Source organism: Emys orbicularis, chromosome 4 (assembly GCF_028017835.1).
Source record: "Emys orbicularis isolate rEmyOrb1 chromosome 4, rEmyOrb1.hap1, whole genome shotgun sequence".
NCBI classification, from domain to species: domain Eukaryota; kingdom Metazoa; phylum Chordata; order Testudines; family Emydidae; genus Emys; species Emys orbicularis.
Genome location: NC_088686.1, coordinates 63521807 through 63542009, shown reverse-complemented (window position 1 = coordinate 63542009; position 20203 = coordinate 63521807). Strand labels below are relative to the sequence as shown.

Below are 20203 nucleotides of genomic sequence, written 5' to 3'. Positions count from 1 at the left end.
GTCACTAACACATGAGATCAGTAGTTCCCAATCTTTCCCATACTGTGACCCTATGTTCCGACAGAAAAAGGTTTTACCAGCTCCCGACCTCCTCCATCATATAGTCATAAAGAGAAGGAGGGTGGTCTTGTCTACGTGAAACCTATTTGGCACTTCCAAGTTAAGAACCTCTGTCTTAGATTATTAAAAAGAGAACAATTAGAATCTAGTTTGTTTTCCACCATGTATGCTGCTTTTTACTTCATATAGTTAATTCAGTTTGGCAATGAATTGGGCAGTTTCACCTTGTAGTTATAGGCCCTGATCCTACTAAGTGCTGCATGCAGACAGACCCCTAAACCTGTGTAGAGCCTCACTGACTTCAGTGATGCTCCTAACAGGTGCAGGGGTCCATTTGCTCAAAGCAGCATGCAGGATCAGGGCCTTATTCAGCTTCGTTTTATGGTTCTCGTGCATTAGCATAATGCTATTGGTTCTGGATTGCAAACTGCAGAAAAAGCTTTAAATTTACAAATATCCAACAAAATACTGTTTTCACTGACTTTTTAAAATGTTCTGATCCTATTAGTTTTTTCTGTTTTATTTACTTTATGTTTTTTAAACAAAATCTAAATTTTGGATATAATCTTCTTGTCTGTTGGAGCATTTATGGGTTTTACGTGTGTGAAGTGTTGTGTGCAAAAAATAAAACCCCCACTGTGGCAGGGACCTTGAGTGATTTAAGCCAGAGAGGATAATTTATAGACATGGCTGTGGTTTTGAATATCATGCAAGTACAAAGAAGTATGGGGAGATGGTGGGAGGGAATTGGGAAAGAACACAATAAATCAGGTCAATTTGATAACCCGAGTGCCCTAAGGGAATCTTATGAAACCAGTGCTAAATCTACTAGCCATAAAGATCATCTATTATCCAGGGAATGCATTTCAAGGTCTCACATTTATTGAAAGCCTTAAATGATATAGAGTCTATCAGGGGGACTATCTTTAGCAACATCTGGGAACAGCTTCACTGGAACTGCTGACAGTCCCATGATACAGTCTTGAGAGAATAGGGAGCAGGGCCTTCTCAGTGCAGGGTCTGCACCGTTCAAATGCTGCCCCCCTTTGCCTGTAGATTAATTTTTGGTTTAGGGTGGGCTGTAAGATGTTTATTTACTATTACTAAGGTGGTGCTGGTTTGGTTCATTTGGAAGCTAATTCTACTGATTGTTCATTGGACCACATTGCTTTTTTGTTAACTTCTTTTTCGGTGACATTTTGTTACAGGCTCAGAGACTTTCTGGCACAAACATTGAAATTAAATGAGTATTTATTATTATTAATAATTATTATTATTATATGGACTGATTGTCTTTATAATGTAGCAAGGGGGAAGGCGCATGAGTGTGACTGAGGAACCATCCAAACCAAAGCCCTGCTCTAGACCTTCTGCTGACTCCTCTCTCTGGGCTTCTTTCTTTGTACCCTTTAGAAAAAGAAAGCAAGGATCTTTCCACATACGACAAGGGCTCCACTTTCCCCTGCCCACACGGCGGCTGTGTCAGCCACCTACAGGTCTGTGATTTTCACAGTGATTGCCCTGCCAAAGAGGATGAAGAGGCTATATGTGGTGAGTAAGAAACCCGCTCCCTTAATCAGTTCCTTCAGTTGTTTCTCATTTTAGTCCTGCTGGAATTCTGTGCCATGCCGCAATGCAGAATTTGTGCAGAAGTTATCTTCCCCACAGAATTTTATTTTTTCACAGAGAATTTGTGATTTTCCCCCCAGCACTCCTGCCCACACCTGTTACATTCAACTGGGGCTCCCGCTGTCAGACCTGGGCGGCTGGGGCTCAGGGCTGACAGCAGGAGCGTGATTATATTTTGTTATTTTGACAAATAAAATAGGCAGAATTTTAAATTATTGTGCACAGAATTTTTAATTTTGGAAGGCAGAATTCCCCTAGTAGTATCATTTGTCATCCCAATTGCATCAGTCAAACCACCCCACCACAAAAGCCAACCGGCCAAGACGGCTCAGCTAGGCTGGTCATGTGAGCACTGAAAAAAGGGTGTTCCACCAAATCTATAGTCAGAATTAGGATGTATTTCTCCAGAAATTTCTGTGGGTCACTATACCATCTACCAACTACTAGTAGCATATAACTTGTCAAGAAATATATCCCCTGAGATACCACTAGAAGTAGACACCTGGGATTAACCTAACCACTCACTGTATGTATGTATTGATTCACATAATAAAATATACCTATCCCACACACCAGGTGCATATAGAAACAATTTTAATCAAAAATGCATACCAGAAGCTACAAACCAGACTGATATTGTTAAAAAAACTGTTTTCTACCTATTCAGCCCATCAGGAAGAATAATAATTTAGAAAGTGAAATAGATTAATTAAATGGATTACACACAGAGATTACTTATATATTTTGTCTACCTAGTTTAACTGGGTACCTGAACCTGGGATATCCATACGGAATGCACTCCTGGGATGAGGAATATAGGACTTTCTATACAGGATCAAACCACTAGCCTACTAAGTCTGGTATCCTTCCTGGCGCAGTTCCTGCTACTTCAGAGGAAGGCAAAAGCTCTTCTTTTTACACCTGTCTCACTGGAGGGAGAAATCTCTTTCAGACCCTATCCCGATCAGCTGGAAGCACTGACCATCCTTAGAATCACCACAAATGTTATTGGTCAGAAAACTATCCTTTCAAAAATGCACATACAGTGTTTTACTCATGCACCACGGTAGAGAATTCCATAGGCTGACTATACGCCAACTGAGGAAGTGTCATTTTATTTGTTCTAAATTTACTCACAGTTACTATAATCAGCCATTGTACCATCTTTACATAGGACATGGGGACCCCTGGACTATCTGTTGGTATCCCATAAAGCAGTCACCAAACAGTTATCACATGATGGGTTCTCGGGAACTACTGTTTTCCATTGCACTTAGAATAAGAAATAAAAGCCGTATCTCTCATACTACTAAGTGATGAGTATTGACTTTTTGATGGTGACTACTATACACGAAAATAAACTAATAAGCCATTTTGCCATTTCTTGGTAGAAGACTAATATGGAGTGTTGACCTGAAGAAGAGCTCTGTGTAATCTCAAAAGCTTGTCTCTTTCACCAGCAGAAGTTGGTCCAATAAAATATATTACCTCACCCACCTTCTCTCTTGGTAGAAGACTATAGGGTATTACCTTTGTAGCTCCCTAGGGAAACATAGTGAAAGTGACCATAGCTGACTTTACAGTTTTCTTGCTCTTTTGTTCCCTAATCAGATCTGTGTGAAATACCCCCATTTTTTCTAATCCTTTCCAGCAGACAGTCTCCCAGAAGGAGCACACTGTTCTTTTGAGCAGGGTTCCTGTGGCTGGATATTGAATGACACTGCGTCTCCCTCCTGGTCCATCAGGGGCTTTGAAGAAATGACACAAGAAGCTCCATTCATGGGATCTGCCTTGCTAGCCACCAGAGGTATGTTCCTCATGGCGCTCTCTCTCTCTCTAGTCTCAAACATGTTTTTTGGGAAATGGTTTTAAAATTCTTTGGCCCACCTCACCAAATCACCTTTGTGTTCATCAGCGTTAGCTAGGACTGTGTTTAAACTGAGCCCATTGTGGTTTCAGTCCTGGTTCAAAGACCTATATAAAAAAGGTCCAAAAGAACATCCATCAGCTTGGAAGTAACACACAGGGAGGCTAGAGCCCTCTATGAACTAGGGCTAAAAACTAGCAAAGGTCAGCTACAAAAACACCCCATCCTGGTTCAAGGTTCTCTGCCAAGATTAGGGGCGTTCGTGATATAGCATGTTTTTTCTCTTGCTTGCATGGATAGAAAGCGCTTGTGATAACACTGCTTATCCTCAAATACATTTGTTCGTCTCTAAGGTGCCACAAGTACTCCTGTTCTTTTTGCGGATACAGACTAACACGGCTGCTACTCTGAAAACTGCCCTAGCTGTGGCTTAGAACCATGAGTTAGCACAATTCTTTTTATAAGATAGGCCCTAGGATTGCAGCTTCACTGCTCCTCTCTCTTAGTCCTTTTCTTTCTCCTGAGAACCTAGCTAGACCTTCCTTTCTGGGGACAAAGGACCAGAAAGAGGTAGTTCAGTCCAAGTCACTCCCAGCAAGAATCACTGGAGAGAATGTGGTAGGAGTACTAGCTGTGGGGGAGCTCACTGTAAATTCCAGTTTTTGTGCCCACAGGCCAATGTATGGAAAGGTGTAGGACGGAGTGCTGTCTGAGGTGCACTCACTGATGGCCCAATGAAGGTCTTGCGATTTCAGCTCCCATGCTGCTAAAATCCATTTTGCCAGAGGTTTTCAGGGCACCAATGTATCTGAGTTTACCACCTCAGTGAGAGATCCATGCTGAAGCCCTAATGTAGCCTCTATCATGCCCTTCTGTCACAGAGGTTTCAGCACAAAGTTGTGAAATTATTTTACAAATGCATGAAAAAGAAAATGCCAGATTTTTTTTAAACAAGCTTCCTCTCTAATCAGCAGGCAGTGGGTATCCAGGAAGCGAACATCCGTCAACAAAGATTTCTTGTTGACTGGATGAACTTACACCATTTTTTTCTAATGAATTTTTCTGCTCACAGGGCACTTCCTGTACCTGCGAGCAGACAGCAATCAGACAGGTGATGTTGCGAGGGCTTACAGTGCCAGCCTGCCAGCCCGTCTTGCCAGTGGAGACTACCAGGTATTTTGCTCAGTTTTAGCATCCTTGTGGAGCTAATCCTCAGTTTACAGGTCCCTTTTCCTGTATGATGGCTACCTTCCCTATCTCTCTGTATGCCCAACAGCCTGGGAATTAGAGTGGCTGACCACACAGCCCACCTAGCCAAGCATCAGACCCCGAAGTGTGGGCATGCAGGTGCATCCCACCATGGGCAAGTGGCATCCCCAACCCAACCTCCAAAGAGAGGCCTCAGAGATCTGAAGTGTTTTGATTGTCAGGGAACCAGGCACAAGTGGGCAAACTGCCCAGGGCTCAGATGCCAGGGGCCTGGCAATGCACCATGGCTGGCTAACATACAGATCGTCCAGCCTGAAGGGGGGGCGGAGGATCTGCTACTTGGCCACTGGAGGGAATGAGTAACACAGCTAGCTCATTTGGGGCATATAGTGTACGTGTGGCTGAGCTCATGTCTCAGGCATTAGTACATATGTCTCGCTGTACCCTCATGGGAACAGAAATACGAGATTCCCAATGTACTACATGGCGAACAGGCGACTTCGATCACTCATGGAAGAGGTGAGTGTCTGTGAGAACACAAATGAACCTGTGTTGGGAGGAGGGAGGAATGCTGCTCAGTTCCCTACAGGTGGAGTGAGCCAGGCGTGCTCAAGTGCAGACACAAAGAAGTCAGATTCAGTTCCCTGCCTCCCCTTACCTTAGAAAGGGAGGTGTTACCACAGGGAACCCCAGCTCTTGACCCTCATGGAGATGGGGCAGAGAGAGGAAACAGTCCCTGAGGAGGGAAATGGTTTCCTCATATGCACACAGCCCACAGGTGGAAATCAAGACCCTGAGAAGGAATGCCAGAGCTGGGGAGCCCTGAATCCCTTCCCCACTTGACATGGGGTAACCAGAGCTCAGGAGTTACTGCTCGCTTAAGACCAGCTTCACAGGGGGCTAGGTCTGTCTTGACCACCCAGCCTTTCAAGGGGGTGCTTCGTACACCACTCCAGTGGGAGAGAAACCCCAGCATATATTTTTGGTGGGTGGCACATTAAGGAAGGAAGAAGCACCCACTCCCTAGCTGATGAGAGGGAGGAGGAAGTGGCAGGTTCAAGTCTCAACTTCAAACCCAGAAGTTTTGGGGCAATGGGTGTGTGTGTGAACTCCATATGTATATCTGTCCAGTGTGCTCTGAAAGGGGAAGATATATGTGACAGATTTGGAACTGCTTTGTGATGTTTGATGAATACTATATGTTGGTTTGGTTATTGAGATATTTACTGTATGAACATATGGGATGCAGGAATTTGCCTTGACGTATATAGTATCTTTAATGAGACTTGGAAGGACCATGTTTCCCAAGGGAAGGGCTTTAATGCCAAATTTCTAAAATGGAGTCTGGCACCCATGTTATGATATGGAGGTGATTCATGTCAAAGGGGATGCAAACATGATAGGAGATCCTCTATCTTGTGAGGAGATGTGAGGAGGTTCCTCAAGTACGCCTTCTCCATTCCCCTTGAAACTGTAAACTCCATATTGTTTTGGGAGCACCATTTTTTTATTGTAATCTTCCTTGTAACCTTCACTTTGCATTGTAACCTCCATCTTGGGTTAAGACATCCAGATGGTGTTGAAAACCAGTCAAATCCTGACAATCATTTGATGATTGCCTGTTCTGTTCATTCTGAAGCACCTGGCATTGGCCACTGTCGCAAGACAGGATACTGAGCTAGATGGACCTTTGGTCTGACCCAGTATGGCCGTTCTTATGTTCTTAAGAACAGTCTGTTCTGGATACTGGGTGCTTATGCCAGGGAGTTGGGACACTCAAGAGACTAGCAAGGAAAGAGCCATCAAGGGCTATCAATTCTGAATGAGTCTTCCCTAGTGAAACAATAGGTTTGTTGCCTACAGGGGCCATTGACTTTGAATTGACTCTAGCAGAAACCTGTCTCTGAGGAGGGGGTTGGAATCCCGCAGTCTAAGCACATGACTGGAAGAGCTGCAGTTGCCTGGCCTACCCACATGACTAAAGAGGAGAGCATTTATTTAAGGGAGCTGCTTCTCGAGGGGGGGGGCATCCCATCGCTGCAGGCATGGGGAGCTATCTGGCCTAAGGACTCAGACCCAACCTAGCACTCACTGTGGTGGTCAGCACATTGAGGGAGAATGCATTCGGGAGTTTGTTTCCCTAAGATCTGTAGTCCTAATGCTATTTAAGAGTAAAAGTGTCTGTGGTTAAGAAGTTCCTTTGTTAACCCTGTTTCCTTATCTTACTGCCACGTTGTCCCTGAGGGGTGTAATTGGGAAACCAGAGCTCCCATAGTGAGGTAGAGTCTGAGAGAACATCTCCAAGCAACTGGGGGCTTGGGAAGGCTGGGGCACTAGTTCTGGGCTCCAGGCAGCCAGACTGCAGGGTCCCATTGCCCTGGGAGGGTGTCAGACATGGGGACTGCACCTGGGAGTGTGCTTGAGAGACTCAGAGCTAGAAACAGTGATCAGTCACTGCCCAGACACAGCAGGGCTTAGAAGCACATGGGATTCAGCAGCTGGATCCAAACACAACCATCTGGTACCCATCCAGGAGAGGGGCCAAGGCCAGGAGGTGACATGAACCATAAAGATTCCCATTTTAAAGGCTGGTTTGCATGGTTATTAAAGACAATCCGTCCTTTCAATTGCCACCCTCCTTTCACCACAGGATGCCATTATTTTCCTCTTATTTTATTACAGATCCAATTCTCAGTGCATATTTTTGGCAGTTACAATGGCACCATCTCGTTCTCTGTCCAGGAAGAGACAGGTGGAGTCAGTATCTCCCCTCTGGTGTGGGAAAGAACAGGGAGCTGGAGCGACCGCTGGTTTCTCATCACACTGCAAATGCCAGTGCTCCAGAACAGGTAAGAATGCCATTGGTTAACAAATTTGTTTGCTGGACTGTTGTGGAGCATGGCTTGCATTCTTGACTTCTTCCGGTGCCTCTCTTACAGTCACATATACTAGGGTTTTGTAGGTATGGCTGTTGGAATACATCCTCTTAAATCATTGCTTTCATGGATACAGACATTGCTATCGCCACCTGATGGTGACATATAGAACTGCCCCTTGTCCTTTTATAATACCAAAGAGGGGCAATGGATAAAATAACAAGGGGCCTGATCAAATGCCTATTGCAGTCAGCGGGATTCTTCCCGTTGATTTCAGAGAGCTTTGGATCAGGGCCTAGATTTACTGTTTGTTCAAGCTGAATTGTTGTTTTGCATTGGCTGCATTAGCTAGGCTGCATTATGGAACACTGTGTTAACTTTACAATTCGTTCTTATGACATGCAAAGTGTTGGGAAAAGGTAGGATTTTGCTTTGTCTTCACTACCCGCCGATCCGGCGGGTAGCAATCGGTTTTTCGGGGATCGACTTACCGCGTCTAGTCAGGACGCGGTAAAATCGATCCCTGATCGCTCTGCCGTCGACTCCGGAAATCCACCTCGGCAGGAGGCGGCAGCGGAGTCGGCGGCAGCGCGGCAGCGGTCGACTTTCCCGCGTCCTCACCGCTAGGTAAGCCGACCTAAAATACGCAACTTCAGCTACGGTATTCACGTAGCTGAAGTTGCGTATCTTAGGTCGGAACCCCGCTGCAGTGTAGACCTAGCCTAAGGGTGTGGTAAACAAAGTGATACATAAAATGCTATTAATAAATTCTGGATTGTGAATAGCTGAATCAGTCACATAGGTATATGAATAAATATCATTAGATCATTAGAACATAATTCACCTCTATCTGTTCTGTGGATTCAGCACATCATTCAAATTACCCCATCTTTCTAACTGCTTGAATGGACTTTTATGTATCCATTGCTGTTTGAGATTAACTGAGACTGGATGCAAAATGAATATGTTGAGGAAAAGTCTGTTTTCTAAAATGGAAAATGTGGGACTCTTTACCTAGGAAGTTGTGAAGGCTAGGACTATAACAGCGTTTAAAAGAGAACTGGATAAATTCATGGAGGTTAAGTCCATTAATGGCTATTAGCCACGATGGGTAAGGAATGGTGTCCCTAGACTCTATTTGTCAGAGGGTGGAGATGGATGGCAGGAGAGAGATCACTTGATCATTACCTGTTAGGTTCACTCCCTCTGGGGCACCTGGCATTGGCCACTGTCAGTAGACAGGATACTGGGCTAGATGGACCTTTGGTCTGACCCAGTACGGCCGTTTTTATGTTCTTATGTAAAATGAAAAATACCCAGATTTTCAAAAGGCCACACACATGCACATCTACTAATGCACAGCACACACCCCAAATTAGCTCAGCACAACACCCAATGGGCAGCATGCACATGTCAGTGATTTGCATGTGTATGGATGCTTGTGTGCAGGATCACTGTGTGCACGTGGATTGGAAACTTCAAGTGTCTAAGACAGGCATGTACAATAGTGCTTGTGTACATTTGTGTTCACCCTTTGTACAGATGGGGCTAATGTTTATTTGTTTTTCTGAATGGAGTCAAGTTTTAAAGTCTATAAAAACTCAAACCAAGTATTTTTTTAATCAGACTTTTCTCATCCCCCCTCCCAGCCTCAATCAATTTCAAACCAGGAGGAGTATATTGGCAGCTTATAGTTTTGCACAGAGAGAGTGGTTTTAAATTGCACTCTTCTGTTTTTGATTCTTCCTCAGCAGGGCTTCACCCAAATGACATTTTTAACAAAAAAAATTAGCCTCCATTTTAATTATTAAACCTTATAATGAAAGGAAATATCCCATTTAATATTTACAACAACTAACGACTTTGAAACATCATTGTCAAGAAAAAAGGGGACTCCATTTAACACAGAGACGGGTGCATGGATCCAGATCCAAACCTTCCCAGAGTTCAAGGGTGTTGGTATCTACGGATTTTGGCTCAGCTTGAAATACAGACCAGTTACAAAGTTTGGAACAAGATCCAAATTCCAGTAAAATTCAGATCCAGGATTTTTGTTCAACTCCATCTCTAATTTAATATAGGAGCCTCAGGTTTTCCAACCCTTAGACCATAGTACACATCTTTGTCCCGAGTCAAATACTTAAATATAGGGTGGATCCTCATGCTGGCAATATGCCTAATGCTCGGGCATGATACTGAGGAGCAGTATGGAACCTTGTCAGTTTGCAGCTCTTTAGTTCTGATCATGTAAAAGTTTTGGTTTAGAATTAAACATCTTGCAAGGAGCTCCTACTTGGCACTAATTGTTTGGAATCCCGGAAAGGAATTCCGGGATTCCAAACAATTAGTTAAGACCGTGTGTATTCTGCAACAAGCAGATCCTAACTTCTCTGCCCAGGGTCCTTGGTTTCTGCATCATGGCAGTGCTGAATTTTGAAGCAAAATAGACATTCTGGGGCAGCATGAGATACATGGGAAAATGCTCAGAAAATGAGGGAGATGTGGAATGATACATAATATTACACACAAAAAACCTCCTTAAATGAACATTATTAAGATTGCAAAGTCAAGAACTCAAAAGTTAAGAAATGCCACAATTAAGGTTGCCTGTGCAAATTTAATTTGCTCCCCTTGTGAGTATACATTATGATATAGTCTTTGATAACATGATTACATGCTATTTTTTCCATAGTACCCCTGCCTCATTTAGAGCACAGGTGCTCTATGGATGGTGCTCACTTAATGAGCAGCTATTCAATATGTTGTTTTATCCTCATTGTTCAATTTGTGGTGCCAGAGTTTATTTACTGCACACCAGTCCAGCCCTGCTCTGAAGACAGAATTATTAACTAACTTATGCATTTCTGTGGCACTCACCATTGTAGTATCTGAGGGCTTCACAAATATTAATTTATCTTCACAACACCCTGTGAGGTGAGGGGGTGGTATTATTATCCCCATTTCACAGACGAGGCACAGAGAGATTAAGGTCAAAATTATCCACTAATTTTCTGTGCCAAATCTGAGATGCCTATGGCCTGGTTTTTCAAGTACTTGGCATTATAAAGCACTTTAGATATTAAAAGCACAGCTCCCAATGACTTCATTTGCAATTGTTAGTGCTCAGCACTTCTGCAAATCAGACCGTGGATATATCAAGTCGGGAACCTAGATGAGGAACACACAATTAGTGACCATATGTGAAAAGTTTGGTTCAAGTGACTTGCCCAACATCACATAGGAAAGTCTGTGGCATAGGCAGGGATAGAATCCAGTCCTCCAGAGCAGCATTCAACTGCCTTAACCATGAGCTCATCCTTTCTCTTCCTGCAATTCCTTGCCTCATTCACTACACCCCTTCCAACAAAGACATCAGGCGTCTACGGACAATGGCCTCCTTTACTACACAACTTTGACTCATCCCCAGTGTACAGTCCATCCTGTGCGCAGATAAGGCAGGTATCCTGTGGAAATTATAGTATGTAAGCATGTAATTAGAGTGTTTTGTAACACAAAAGGGGGCCAAATTAAGGTTTCACAGGCAATGCCTTCATTCTGTCTTTTCCTACATTTTGAGTATTTGACTTTGCAACCTTGTTAATGTTGTTTAAGGTAGTGTCTCATGTAATTACTAGGTTTTTAAAAAAAACTGAAAAAACAGACATTCCATCATGTGGCATCATATTGACATCCACAAGGGTCATCAGCAAGGTTGGAACCTTTATATCCATTGCACAGACCTCTGCTACTTAAACTAAGGGAATAACTGATAACAGTAGTAGGTTGTCATCCTCTGTGTGGACCATACTAGTAGGGGATGGGACATGTTACTAGTGGGTTTCAAATATATTTGCTGACAACAGAGCTATGATAAGACTCAGGAATCTTGGGTTTCATTCCAGGCTCTGGAGGGGAATGTGCTCTAGTGGACAATGACCTTTTTGCCTGTTCCCCCCAAGCCTGACTCCTTCTGCCCATCCCCTACAATCTGTCCTTGTCCCATTCCTTTTCCCCCCATACTCTTGGCTCCTTATCCCAGTTCCATTCTCTTCACTTCCACTCCCTAGGTTTCTCATCCCAGTCTCATCCTCCAATATCAGTGTTCCCCTGGCTCCTTATCCCACTCTCTTTCCTCCGCCAGTCCCAGTTGTCCCCCAACATGCTAGGTTCTTAGAATCATAGGACTAGAACGGACCTGGAGAGGTCATCTAGTCCAGTGTCCTGCACTCATGGCAGGACTAAGTATTATCTAGACCATCCATGATAGGTGTTTGTCTAATCTGCTATTAAAAATCTCCAATGATGGAGATTCCACTACCTCCCTAGGCAATTTATTCCAGTGCTTAACCACCCTGACAGTTAGGAAGTTTTTCCTAATGTCCAACCTAAACCTCCCTTGCTACAATTTCAGCCCATTGCTTCTTGTCCTATCTTCAGAGGTTAAGAAAAACAATTTTTCTCCCTCTTCCTTGTAACAACCTTTTAAGTACTTGAAAACTGTTCAGAATTCTGCAGCAAGGACCCTTTGAGACACAACAATATTGGATTCTCCATTAAAGTGGAAAGATGGCAGCATCCAGAAATTCATCAAAAAGCAATTCACAGACAGATCTACTTCCCCTCCCCCACCTCCACTTCCCTGCCCCACTAGTTCTCAGTCTCACTCTCACTGTCCAACCAGCCCCAGTCTCCCACCCCCAGCTCCTTGGTTGATCTCAGTCCTCTCTCACTGGCTTCTAATCCATTCCGAAACCCCAGTTTCCTTTCCTGGCTTCCTGTCCTAGTCTCCTTGCCCGGCCTGTCCCCATTTCTCCCAACTCCCAGTTTCCCTCTCCCTCCATGTCAGTCTCCAGCCCCAGTCTTCCCCACCCCAAATTCCATGTCCCAATCTACTCCCTTCACCCCACAGATCTGTACCTTGTCCCCTCTGCATTTGAATCAGGCCATTTTCTCTTCCGTCCTCTTATTTGCATGTATAGCACAGGAAAGACAGACTCCTTGCTGTCAGCTGAGGTGCGTGCACCTGACTCAACTCATAGTAGCTTATAGCAGCAATCACAGGGAAAAGCCTGCTCATCCCCGGGCTGGTGCATGCCAAATATAGTTGAAATCTTTGGAGATTTTAGCTGTTAAACTTTAAGAAGTCTCTCCTGACCACATGCAAATTGCAGTTTTTGAAACCTTATAATTTGGCCAAATTTGAGCAGATTTTCACAGGGATGGCAAAAGGCACATCCTTGATACGAAGGACACTCTCCTGCCAAGCATGGGGGTTCTAGAGGGTGTCTTCAGAACTTTTTAACACGGGCAAGACAATGTATTTTTCCTCAGCCTCATTCTCAGAAATGTTTAAAGTTTAATAATAATGATATCAAAAATAATAATGATCAATGATCAGCCTGAGGTAGACACCCTGCATAGGAAATTGGCTAAAATTTGGAAAGTTATAAACAACTAAAAGCAGGGGCTTATAAAGGCAACCTTAATAATAAGTGGTGCTACCAGCCCCATCTAGACCAACATGATAGGTAGTGTTGTTCATTGTAATTAAATAGAAATCTCTGTCTGTGAATTGCTTTTTGATGCATTTCTGGCTGCTGCCATCTTTCCATTTTAATGCAGGATCCAGTATTGTTGTGTCTCAAAGGGTCCTTGCTGTGGAATTCTGGGCCAATATGCCATGCTCCTTCTGTCTTCTGCAGGGACACCTCTAGTCTCCTCCCTCTGCTGTTGGGTAGAGTTCCTGGCTCCCAGGAGGGGGAATAGCCATGGGTATGGGTAGAGTAGGAGAAGACAGGAAACAGGATGGAGCAGTGTGAATAGAGACCAGATAATCAAGCCTGTGAGGAGTGAAAGCAGGTAAAAAGGCAGAAGCTGGTGGAGGCCAGAAGGAAGGAGTACTAGGTAGTTGAGGGCAGGCTATGTGGAGCATGTAAGTAGTTCTTGGCACGTTCAGCTTCCTGGTTGATTATTTCTTACCTTGAATGGGGAGAGGAGGATGACAGCCTAGAAGGTTCAGTGCTCAATGTCTTGATCAGAAGCTTCACTATCTATAAAGCTCCTTCTGGTTCTCATAACTATGCTGCACACCCACTAAAACCAGCTAGAAATCCTGCTTCTGTGGGGAGAGATGGGCAGACAGAAAACAAGAGAGGCAGGCAAGGAGCCCAAAAAGTCTTGGATTGCAATAGAGTCAGCAAAACTGCCCTAATGAGCAGGAGCATTGTGTTTACAAAGAGGGTTTCTGCAGCAACTGGCTCAAATGGCAAATTCCTCTGCTGATTCTCTGGCTCCAGGGCTGTGAAATTTGACAGGGCCCTGAGTTTATAGTACACTGATGCTGCACCAGCATTGTTCTTCTTGTATAGGTCTAGCTCCTGTAGTTGTGAATTTTTTCACTTAAACATAATGGACCAGATCCTCAACTAGTATAAAGCAGGGTAGACCTAAGGATTTCAGTGGAGCTCCACCACATTACATCATCTGCGATCTGGGCCAATGTTTGGCAGGTATATATATTTTAAATTGCCTCTCATTTAGAACAAGACTGTTCCCAAACTGTACAGTTAATATATTTAAACAGCATGCTCTGCATGTCAGTGCTCCCTCTCCCATAAATCATGATGGAGTTTCGCCAGTGGCAGTTCTCCCCATGTGTTTTAAATGAGATCCAAATGTATTTAGATGTCAGACATCTATTTATTTATGATGGTAAATCAAAAACAGTTCAGCTTCATCCATTAGGAAGGGACCCTACAGCATATTTTTCCCCCTACTGAATTCAGAGTGTGTGACGTGATGTCTTCATGCACACATTGTCTTCCTGGCATCTGCTGAGCAAGCCTAAGAAGGGCAAGACACCAGCAAAGTAAACATGCTGGGGAGCTACTGTTAAACTTCTCAAGGGCCAGTTCCTCATCTGGTGTAAATTGGTGTAGCTCTTTTGATTAACCTCATTTACACCGTCTGAGGATCTGGCCCAGGGTTTGTCTCTTGTTTTGTAAATACTGGGGAAATCCTTGGGGTTTTGTTTTTGGGTTTAGTTTTTGCCTTTTGTGCATGGATATTTTCCTTTTGTCTTGTGGTGACCGAAATGGGGCAGTTTACTGGTCCCCTTCCCCCCCCACACACACACACTCGCTCTCGCTCTGTAGGTTGCATACTGCTTAGCATCCCATGAACTGTTGCATTGACGAAACTAGGGTGGGTTCTTAACAACTTATGAAGTGTGGACAGGTGGTTTGTGGCAGCTCCTTGTGACTGCTTATCAGGGCTTCTCCTGAAGAAATACTCTGACTCAATGTTACCATTATGGGATTGCTGTTTTGGGAGTTTATTTCTCTCTCTCTCTCTCTCTCTCTGAAAGTTTTGTCTTGTTCCAAAGGTTTCACCTGCAGCTTCTAGCAACCTGGGGTTGGAATTCCCAAGCTGACATTGCGATGGACAATATTACTTTTGGAGTGAGCTGCTTCCCTGATGGTGAGTCACAAAGCATTCTGAGCCTCTCAGAGAATTTATATAGGATAATCAGCATACCAAAGATCCAGGACGCACAAGTTATGGTTTCCCTACAGAAGGGACTCGGATTATCTATGCTACATCTTATTGTGCTGTAGTATTTGGACATAGTGACTCTCAGCTCCTTCCCTACGGAAGATTTCCTTCATTTACACAATTTTCCAGTGTATCTCTGCCTTCTTAATGCTCTTTCTTTTCCCTAACCTGCAATTTCCCAGATCACATGTTTTGGGACCTTTGCCGATCTCAACTGGAAGTACTGGCCTTGCAATCAGCTCACAGGTAGAAAGATCATATTGCACTGCTCTTTAGTGACCCCTTTTGACCTACTTGCTCTGGAAATTGATAGACTTCAGAGTCACATCTACTCTGAATCAACTGGTGGAAAGGTCACCATAATGTATCACCTTTGAGGGCGAGGGTAGGAAAGGAGGAAAATAACGGGACCTTGAGAAATCCTTTCCTTCCCCAAGTACAAATGCTTTCTCTCTTTGACAAAAAGGCTAAGATTATGACTACCGATACAACAAGTTTACTCCTCCCAGCTAGGAGAGGCTTCACATGTCACTGGTGGATGGGTAGTATGCAAGCAATCAAGCAAGTTCATTTAAGGAGGTTTTTTGTGTGTAATATTATATATCATTCCACATCTCCCTCATTTTCTGAGCATTTTCCCATCAACCCTCATTGGCCTCAGGAATGAAGTGGCCCCTAAGTGCCAGTGGAATCTGATGGGGCTCACACATTGGGATGTTGGGTAGAATGCGCAGAGGAGTTAATTTGCAATCTGCAGAGCTGGTATGTGGAAGGAGGGCAAGGATCACTAGCACTTGGAAACATCAGCAGCTGACTTTAGTTTTTAAACGCTGAAAAAACTAGCAGCTTTGTGAAAGAAACAGAAAATAAGGAAAATACATAGTTCCTTTTCTAAACCCTGGCTTGCATTACAAGCAAAATGTGATAGCTGTGTCTCAACCTGCTCCCCATTTGTGCACATCACAAAATCACCAAGGAGTCTGTCGTCATTCCACACAATTGACTGTCTCTGCCCAGGAGGGCTTCAGGCCTGCGGGATCAGGAGTGGTTGAGTTTGCGACCAGGGCCGGCTCCAGGGTTTTGGCCACCCCAAGCAGCCAAAAAAAAAAAAAAAGCCGCGATCACAATCGCGATCGCGATCTGCGGCGGCAATTCGGCGGAAGGTCCTTCGCTCCGAGCGGGAGTGAGGGACCATCCGCTGAATTGCCGCCGAATAGCTGGACCTGCCGCCCCTCTCCGGAGTGGCCGCCCCAAGCACCTGCTTGCCAAGCTGGTGCCTGGAGCCGGCCCTGTTTGCGACTGAGGTGTGTTAGCGGAACTATGCAAGGGAAGTATATGCAGCATCTGCCCACAGTGTGCCTGGCTCAAGTCAGTGCTATCAGTCCCCTTCTTTGTGCTCTGCGGGGCCTGACTTTCTGAAGGGCTGAGCGCTTAGAACTCCAGTTTGAAATCAACAGGACCTGCAGGTGCTCATTAGCTCCGCAAATGAGGCCATAAATCTACTCCAACATTTCTGCATTGCTAACTGCTGAAGGCACGTGGGTGTGAACTGGACTTTGGGTTTGGTCTGTAAACATTTCTCTGCAGTCTTTGGAATATAATTGAAGAAGAGATGAAGGTTTTCTAAAGGTGAGACAGGAACTGAGATGGCAACGTGAGATGTGGAGGGGACACAGATCTAGCCTCTCTTCTCATTCTTCTGCAAAAAGATGATGTTGGGAGCTAAAAGCATGGGTATGTTAAACATGTAGGTCCAGGTGTTCAGCTGGCATAAATCAGTATTGATTTCAATGGAGCTACAGCCATTTATACCTGCAGAGGATCTGGCCTGGAAGGCACGATTCATGCAGTGGAAGGACAGAGTGAAGAAACTGTGTTTCTTGCAAGACTCAGGTTTACCACTGTTCTTTGAATCCTCGTTGTGAGTTGACTTTTTCTTGCCTTTGAAAACAGCCTTCGATTTATCTTCTCATCCCTTTAATTCAATTAGGTCGCGGAGAAGCCCAGCAGCTCTGCTGTATTTTCAGTAATGAAATTACTTCTCCCTGGCCATGAGAGGCTTCACATGTCACAAATGAAGCCAATTAAGATCCAAGCAAAGAGAACTACATTCTTCGCAGAAAGGAGGTGCATGGCAGCCCGGGAGGCTGGATTTGCTCCTTGTTAGAATGTAAATATTAACACCCAAATCCACAGAGATACTTAGGCATCTGAACCCCATATTAGGCACCTAAATCTTGGGTGGTGCCTAAATCTCAGTTTTAGGCTCCACTGCAATCCACAAATCTCCCACCAAACCCTGTAGGCGCCCAAACGTTCAGGATAAAAGTGCCCTCAGCTCTTATATTTCTGCCTCTGGCCATGCACACTGCTGCCTCACTCTAGGAATCTGGATACCTATCTCCTACCTAGACCCCAGAGCAATTCGTGAACTGCGGGGAGAGAGATGTTTGCTTGCCTTTCTTGCATGCGGCGCCTGATCCAGTAGGTGGCCCCTGAGTACGCCTCCTTTGAATTGGGTCTCATTCAAAATCCAGCCAGCTGCTGCAGCAGCAGCAGCTGTGCCCACCTTATGCCTTTTAGAGTACTTACGTGGGATGTGGGAGACCCAGGTTCAATCCCCCCATCTCTGCCTGAGGGGGAGAAAGGATTTGAACAGGGATCTCCCACCTCTGAGGAGAGTGCTCTAACCACTGGGTGATGCACTATTCTGATGTGGGGCTCCTTCAGACTCTCCTATTGCAGCTGTTCCATTGTAACTAAATAATGGAAGAGTGATTAGAGCAGGGGGACTGGACTCAGGGTCTCCCAACTCTCCACACACACACGCACATGCACACGCACACACACCCACACACACACACCATGATTGAGAGATAGGCACCTAATTCAGGCTTTGTGGAGTCCAGTGGTGTTCCCAAGATTTTCTAGGTATCGAAAAGTTAGGTGCTGCAATGCCTAAATCCCTTTGTGGATCCAGGCCTAATTTCCTCATCAGTTCCAGTCCTCTCTCTTCTACAGAATGCAGCACTGGCTTTAAAGGAATTGTCTCTAAGGCCTGGTCTACACTACGAGTTTAGGTCGACTTTAGCCGCGTTAAATCGAATTAAGCCTGGACACGTTCACACGACGAAGCCCTTTCTTTCGACTTAAAGGGCCCTTTAAACCGGTTTCTTTACTCCACCTCCGACGAGGGGATTAGCGATAAAATCGGCCTTAGGGGGTCGGAATTGGGTTAGTGTGGACGGAATTCGACGGTATTGGCCTCTGGGAGCTATCCCACAGTGCTTCATTGTGACCGCTCTGGACAGCACTCTCAACTCAGATGCACTGGCCAGGTAGACAGGAAAAGCCCCGCGAATGTTTGAATTTCATTTCCTGTTTGCTGAGCGTGGAGAGCACAGGTGACCACGCAGAGCTCATCAGCACAGGTAACCGTGATGGAGTCCCAGGATCGCAAAAGAGCTCCAGCATGGACAGAACGGGAGGTACGGGATCTGCTCGCCATATGGGGAGATGAATCAGTGCTGGCCGAACTCCGTAGCAGTAAACGAAATGGCAAAATATTAGAAAAAGTCTCCAAGGCCATGAAGGACAGAGGCCATAACAGGGACGCACAGCAGTGCCGCGTGAAAATTAAGGAGCTAAGGCAAGCCTACCACAAAGCCAGAGAAGCAAACGGAAGGTCCGGGGCTGAGCCGCAAACATGCCGCTTCTACGCGGAGCTGCATGCCATTCTAGGGGGTGCAGCCACCACTACCCCAACCGTGTGCTATGAGTCCCTCACTGGAGAAACACACAGGGAAGCGGGTTCGGGGTACGAGGAAGATGAGGATGAAGATAATGTAAATAACTCACAGCAGCAAGGAAGCGGAGAAACCGGTTTCCCCAACAGCCAGGATATGTTTATCACCCTGGACCTGGAACCAGTAACCCCCGAACTCACCCAAGACCCTGTGGGCACACAGGGGACCTCTGGTGAGTGTACCTTTGTAAATATTACACATGGTTTAAAAGCAAGCGTGTTTAATGATTAATGATTAATTTGCCCTGGCAATCGCGGCCAGTACAGCTACTGGAAAAGTCTGTTAACGTGTATGGGGATGGAGCGGAAATCCTCCAGGGACATCTCCAGAAAGCTCTCCTTCATGTACTCCCAAAGCCTTTGCAAAAGGTTTCTGGGGAGGGCTGCCTTATCCCGTCCGCCATGGTAGGACACTTTACCACGCCAGGCCAGTAGCACGTAGTCTGGAATCATTGCATAACAAAGCATGGCAGCGTATGGTCCCGGTGTTTGCTGGCATGCAGACAACATCCATTCCTTATCGCTCTTTGTTATCCTCAGGAGAGTGATATCATTCACGGTCACCTGGTTGAAATGGGGCAATTTTATTAAGGGGACATTCAGAGGTGCCCCTTCCTGCTCTGCTGAACAGAAATATTCCCCGCTGTTAGCCACGCGGTGGGGGGGAGGGGTGAAGTGATCATCCCAGAGAATTGGGTGTGTGGGGGAGGGGAATTAGTTGGGTTTGTGCTGCACGTTAACCCTGAAACCGCGGCCCCTCCTTTTACATTGCAAACCCATTTTAAATGGCCAACCCAACAGGTGCTTGGTATGGTTAATGAGAGCAGTACTGTTTGAAACCATCCCCACATGTTAAGAAGGTTAAAAAAGCCAAAAGACTGTGTCTTACCATGGCTGCCTGCAAGCTGAAATCTGTGGCCTGGCACTGCGTGAGTGATCTCTCACACCAAACCGGCAGGCCCTCAATATAAGAGGAAAAATGCGACCTTGTAACGAAAGCACATGTGCTGTGTGATGTGAACAGCAAAATTTAACGTGAAAGAGTGTACCCATTGTTCTCTAAAATGTATCTTTTTTAACCACCTCTCCCTTCTCCTCCACCAGCTGCAAATGTTTCTCCTTCACAGAGGCTAGTGAATATTCGAAAGCGGAAGCGAAGGACGGGTGATGAAATGTTTACAGAACTACAGACTGCCTCCCACG

General features: G+C 45.1%; 1 protein-coding gene across 1 annotated transcript in view; it reads left to right on the top strand.

Moving 5' to 3' along the window:
* Positions 1-20203, top strand: part of LTK (leukocyte receptor tyrosine kinase) — a 186747-nt gene that overhangs the window by 113676 nt on the left and 52868 nt on the right. Inside the window, exons 6-10 of the mRNA XM_065403647.1 lie at positions 1474-1611; positions 3341-3496; positions 4629-4729; positions 7448-7614; positions 15008-15120. Of these exons, the coding sequence (XP_065259719.1) occupies positions 1474-1611; positions 3341-3496; positions 4629-4729; positions 7448-7614; positions 15008-15120 (675 nt within the window). The remainder of the gene's footprint in view (positions 1-1473; positions 1612-3340; positions 3497-4628; positions 4730-7447; positions 7615-15007; positions 15121-20203) is intronic.